The sequence below is a fragment of the Neopelma chrysocephalum genome, unplaced genomic scaffold (assembly GCF_003984885.1).
Source record: "Neopelma chrysocephalum unplaced genomic scaffold, ASM398488v2 Primary Assembly neopelma1_158759, whole genome shotgun sequence".
Lineage (NCBI taxonomy): Eukaryota > Metazoa > Chordata > Aves > Passeriformes > Pipridae > Neopelma > Neopelma chrysocephalum.
This window is the reverse complement of record NW_020934883.1, coordinates 1,271-7,501: the sequence shown is the minus strand read 5'-3', so window position 1 is coordinate 7,501 and position 6,231 is coordinate 1,271. Positions and strand designations below refer to the sequence as shown.

Genomic DNA, 6,231 nt, shown 5'->3' with positions numbered 1-6,231 from the left:
GAATGCTCAGCTGTGTGTAACCTCATACTTTTACAACACAACGGACTTGTCGTGATCATGGAGTTTCATTAAACAGTCCACTTGTTTTGCAAGGCGGTTTTCTTTTCAAACCATAGAACAATTAACTGCAGATTGGTGTGGGGTTTTTACTACCCATTTTTCAAGCAAAAAGCCCATGTAGAAGCAGCATTTTGCAGGGTATTGTTGTCTGGTGTCTTATATGTAGGCAGACTTAGGATATTACCTATTGCCAGGTGGGAGATCTGTTTTGGAAGCTGGACTTCACTCCCCAGGGAATGTAGGGAATTCTGACACTGAAGAGACAGAAGGCATCTGCCTTTTATTGGTGCCTCAGGCTCTGGTGCCATGAGGAAGCACATCTGCAGGGGCTGATCTACATCTCTTCCTCAGTGTGGGCAAGAACCACTAATGCAGCATACTGTGTGCAGACTTGCAGGATCAGGGCTTGGCAAAGGACACCTGGTCAGAGTGGGCAATGGACATGAACAGTCACTGCCATTGGGTGACAACATTGGTGAAAATGAAGAAAAAAATTGGGAGGAAAAGGGTGATGTTCCTTGGATTCCATCCTCACTGCTTTTCCAGGGATCAGAAGTGTTAGCAGCACAGAAGGAGTTACCAAAACTCCTACAGAGTTCAGGTGTGTGCCATATGCCCTGAGTAGGAGCCCTTGTACAGCAGGTCCCAGTCAGTGCATCCCTTCCAAATGAGAATGGATTTTGACACCTGGCTAGAACAGAACCTGCCAAGTGTGAAAGTGGCTTGTGCCAGGGTACTAGTGCACAGCATGTCAGAGTAGTGAGGCAAAGGCATCCCTTTCTCAAAGAAGGTGACACTGCCCCATGTCACTGCAGAAAAAGAAACATCAATATGAAGCATTGACGGATGTTTCATCTGGATTTATTGTAGTCAAAAGAGCTCAGTGACACCCATGCAAATATTACCGAAAGGAGACATTGTATGTGATTACGCATCTTGTATGCTGAATTAGAACAAGTAGGAAATCAGAAGTGAGCTACTGAAGTGCTGTCTCCTACGAGATTTCCCACGTCATTGTACTTCACTGTGATGGCAAAGCATGTGTAGGAAGGGGAGCAATTCCACAGTGCAGAGATCTGGAGCAGATGTTAGCCCATGTGTTAGCCCACACGTGCAACTGGATAACACATCTTTGAGGGGTCGTTCTTCTGTACCACATCATAGTCACATCTTTCTTCATTGAAAACGACTTCACAGTTCTCTTTGTCGTACTGAACCGGAGTAAAAAATCTGTCATTGGCAAGAAGAAGGCAAATGTTAGCTTGACAGCAATAGAAGTTTCAATACTTCATTGATTATGGCTTGAACTATTGCTGAGTGAGACATCTCTGAAACTATGGCTTAGACCAGCTGAGCTCCCTTGAGTGCAACACAGCTGCAGCTTCCAGGGCCTCAAATGATGCCTTGCTGCACTGCACTGTGGACATGTACCAGGATGCTCAGCACTAGCATGGGGATTTCTAGCACTGCACTCTGCAGTCTGACATAAGCATGAGCTTGGCATGTTTTCTCTTTTTTCCATTAAGTTTCCATTATTTCCAATTTGCTTAGAAGGGGGTAGCTGTTTCCTGATAGACCGATTGTCACCTAAACAAAGGCAAAGATCGTTATCAAGCCATTTTGGCCCTTTGAGAAGGCAGGATGAGAGGAAAGGAGAATGTTGGAGAGAGACTTCAAAGCAGAGCCTTGTCATTCTAGGGTCAGCATTTTCACTGGAGACAAGCACCTCCGGAAAGGGATTAGGATCATCATAAGTCCTTTAGAGGAATTTTGCTGAAGTCGTTTGTGGAAGTAATTCTTTCCTACCTTCCCTTTCCCAGCTAAGGAAAGATTTAACTGCAGTGGCAGAGGGGTTCACAAGTTCCTAGAAAATTCAAGGCAAGCACCACCTGAAAGTGGTGCTCAGAAAGTGAGCCAAGGCAAACACAGCTAAGGATCCAAATGGTCAACAGCTCTAAGTGGCTTTCACTTGCTCTGTGACATGAGGGACAAAAGGCTCTCTTGTTTCCTTATTCCCAGCAAATGGAAAGCTTTGGTTGTCCTATGGGCAGTTGATGGTACCAAGAAGTTCAAACTTACTTTGCACAGCAAGTCATTACAGTTCGGCTGCAGTCGCAGCTCAGGCAATCTTCTGTCCTCTCAATGTGTCCAAGGGGGTACAGTTTTCCATTCCACACACAGCCTGCATAAGACAGCAGCAAAATAGAACATGTTCTTTAAGCCTCCACCTAAAGGCTGAAAAGTTTAAAACTTATTTCAAGTTTTCTGAAAATATTTTCTTAGCAGTGGTAAATTAGAAGTAATTTTGTTCTCTTGGTTTTTACTTTCTCAACTCCTGCATCGACTCCAGGTGCTGCAATAGCAATAGCAACCTACCACCAGTAGCAATAATATTGCTGCAGCCACACTCAGTCCAGGGTGAGACTTTGTTTCACCCCTACTTTTGGCAACTTCATGCTGGAACTCCCAACTCATGTCTTTCTGACGTCTTCCCCCAGGCTACTACAGAGCAGTCAAGGGAGATGATCTTGTTTGCTCTTACCTCTGTAGACCTTTCCTGGCCTTTGGGGCATTATACTGCACGCTGCATCACCCATGGCCACGATGATGCCCATTGCAACAAGGAAAGCCAGAAAGCTTTTCTGTAAAAGAAGCACAGAGCCCATGGTATGGCTTTAATTCCACATTGATTATCTGTTTTCAAAAGCTGTCACTGAACCTGAACCAAAATTACAAATAACCTTCTATGTACATGAAAGTAGTGGAAAAGGACACTCCAGATATTTCACTGCATTGATGACTTTTTCCTTTATTTGGGAAGATACAAAACTCTTCAACTGTGCTATTCTGTGGTACCTGGCCACAGGAAAGTGTCTAAGCAGCTCCTATTCCATGAAGCTGTAGGATGAAACATTGCAGCTGGTCTCTGTTGAGGCTCCCTGTGCATTTGGCATGAATCTGTGGGGCTCTCTGTGCTGTGCAGCTGCCCCGGGCTTTGGGAGGGCAGGGAATTGTGGCTTTCCACACAGGATCTATCTGAACATGCTTGGGATGCTGTTTGCTGTACATTAGACATCCAGCTGGAGTTTGGGGGTGGCTTTGCTCCACACTGGTTCAGCAGTTTGCAACAGCACATACAGTGCCACGGCATGTCTCTCATGTCTTTGTTGAAAATACTAAAATGCTTCTTTTGCTGTGCTGTCTTCTGTGAATGTTTTATCCCTTGTTTGTTCCAACGTTTGTCCTTGTCATGCTATTCCTAGAAATGCCGGTCAGATGAGCTCAGGCATGCTCCTCTCTCTAAAGATGAACGTTTTGCAACTTCCACTGAATCTGTAAAGAGATATAGGGGGGAAGTCTGTGCTGTTCAGTCATTGTCTGAACTGACTTTGCGCTGCAACCAAAGGATATGTCAGATAAGCAACAGCAAGTTAGCAGTAAAGCTTAAGCAGAGAAAGAAGGAGATGATCATTTCTTCCCTATTCATGAATCAGCACGTCTCATAGAAAGTACTGCTTCTTCTGTAGAATTTATGCCATTCCGGAGATTCTCATCAAAGGTAGTAATTGATGTCTGTACCTTCAGGGATTACGTGAGCACAAATTAGAGGAAAACTAGGCCAGAAGCTTTGTCTACCTATTTAGCTCAACCTAACTGTTGATTCAGATTCTGCAAACACGTTTGGAGGCTTGAAGAGCTGAAACAGCACACAACTTGAGAGGTCAAAAGAAAAGAGCAGACAGGATATACAGACAAAATATACATTTCTTTCATTATAAAGCCACTATATTTTAAACTTTATTTCACATTGATAGGTTTTAAAAGCATGGTCCTAAATATTTACAAAATTCTGAATGATTTCACAACCATTTCTGAGGACAAGATAACAGCAAGTGAAAGACTAATCTGTACAGTTTATTGCAAAGAATTCAAATACAGAGAACAAAATTTGCAGTAATCTTCACAAGGGTGTCTTACTTCCTTTGCATCCTGCAGTTTTTAAATACAGTATGTCCACAGTTGAAATATGTAACTAATTTATTCCCTTAAATATTCTTCTTTTGCAGTTTTAAAGCAAATGCCTATCTGTATCCCCTTGAAAAATCCAAACCTTGGACTTACCATTGTGGAAGCCTTGGCTTCCAAAGAGTTCCAAGTCTCCGGAAGAAATCCGAAGGGCTTAATGTGGAATCAGAGAGCAAACATTTTGTGGTGCCTTTATGTTGTGCAGTTCAAGTCTAGATGGGGCAAAAAGAGCCTGCTCAACTCAAATGTTGAAATATCTGAAGAAATCCCTGAAACTTTGCCAGCTGGCAATGAGAAAGTATTTGATTCTGTAGAACACTGACCTGAGTTAAAATGTTGAGTCCAGAACTTTGCATTCCTTGGAAGCATTATAATTACAAGAAATCTGATTTACACCCAGGGGATGTTTGTTGTGTTTCCTTGCTATTCCCATATCACTGCTTTTCCTCTTCAACCACAATATGGAACAAGAATTATAAGAGGGGTCGGGTGTCCCTGTAGGAAAAACTACAGACAGGCCAATGTATTTTGAGCTGCTTCCCAGGGGAAAGTGGGGCAATGTGTGGCTTTGGAAAGCTCTGGACTAGGATCAATAGGAATTTCTTAAGGAACTATGTGTTCTCTCTTGAGTCAGTAACTTGCCTGAAGTTTTTGCCCCAAGAAGAATTAAATTTGCTTTTTATTTCAAATCAAGAATCTCTTGTTGAACATGACCTATATTTTTCAGAGGAAATTTTTGCATGTTCAGTGATGATGGTGTTACATGAATGCATAAGTTTGTGATATGAAGTGAGCGAGAGAAGGGGCATGGTCATTTCTCAGGAACCCCTGTGTGAAGGGAAGTGGTTTGTGCTGTATCACGGCAGCAGAGAAAAACCCCCACTGCTGCTCTGCACTCACCTAGTGCAGCAGCGAATTCCATTCCTGGAAGAGGAGCAATCATTGCAGTCATCTGTCCTCCATTGGGAACCAAATTCATGCAGCTTTCCTTCCGAGTCAAGGCAGCCTGAAAACAGAGTGTGTGAGCCGCCTTCAGTGTCAGACCCTTGCACCAACAACAGTGCTGCTTGTACACAATGGGTGGGACCTTTGCTGGCTTTTTACATGGACCTCCCCATCTGCCAAAGGTGGAGGTTCCCCAGCAGAGCAGGGTGTGCTTTTGTAATGCAGGGAGAAGAGTGTCCTGTGTCCCTCTGTGGTTCTTGGCAACACTGGCTTTCCTGCAGTAGTTTATTCTGAAGTACAGGAGTCAGAGCAACCAGCAGAAAGACAGCTAGACACAGACCTGATTGGGATGAAAAAAGACTTTAACTTTCCATCTTATTAATGCCATGTCTGTGGTCTCCTCACTTAGAGCAAGACTGCATCTGCCTGGAAAACTTTTCCCTGTCCTCAGCTGCAGGAAGAGAGCACATATTGGATTAAAGTTCCTGTTCAACAGTCACAGAATAGACCCCCTAAATAACTAATCTGGAAAGCATGATTCCATGGGAACAGAACAAGAGAGAGTGGAGGCTTTGGGGCTTCTAGGTTATGTCTTTGCCTCTAAACAGTCTTTGGCAATGCTTACTCATTTCTTTCTAGTAGTAGCATCAAGTTTCCCAGGAAAAGCTCTATTTGGATCATATATATGTCAGGATTGAATTTGAGTGCTATGAAATCTTGAGAATCTGAAATTTGGACTTAACTGGGACAATAATGTGTTGTTTCTGAGGAGCTCTTGTATGGCCTGTCTGTTGTTTCCTGCAGGGGTGAATATGAAAATGGCAAAATCTTATTCTCCAGTGTCTTACCAAGCAAATGAAAGACACAAATATTTCTGATTTGGAGAGGTTCTGTTGGGATTTCTGGGCAAGTCACTGAAATACAACAAGTTTTTCTCTAGTTTCATTGCTATCAAGGGTGGAAAACAGGTACCTACCTCTCTGTGCTTCTGCCCTCCGTATTTCATTCGTCTTTGGTGGTACACAAACAATGAAAAGGATTCAAAAGAGAGGGTGAATGATAGATCATCCTGTTTCCTTGCAGATAAATCCTCCCATGAATGTCGAAAATGGAAACAATGAAATTTACTTTTGGCAATGCTGTTGAGCATTTCCCCTCTCAGTAGACAGGCTTTCCAGTTTACAGCAAGAGACAATCAAG

General features: G+C 43.2%; 1 protein-coding gene across 1 annotated transcript; it reads right to left on the bottom strand.

Moving 5' to 3' along the window:
- Positions 1–898: 898 nt before the first annotated feature.
- Positions 899–4,299, bottom strand: MSMB (microseminoprotein beta). The gene is made up of 5 exons (XM_027673154.1): positions 4,183–4,299; positions 2,603–2,702; positions 2,140–2,242; positions 1,062–1,290; positions 899–1,021 (listed from the first exon to the last, which is right to left on the bottom strand). Exons 1-4 carry the CDS (start codon positions 4,183–4,185, stop codon positions 1,161–1,163), a joined length of 336 nt encoding a protein of 111 aa, XP_027528955.1. The 5' UTR covers positions 4,186–4,299; the 3' UTR covers positions 899–1,021; positions 1,062–1,160.
- Positions 4,300–6,231: the final 1,932 nt, after the last annotated feature.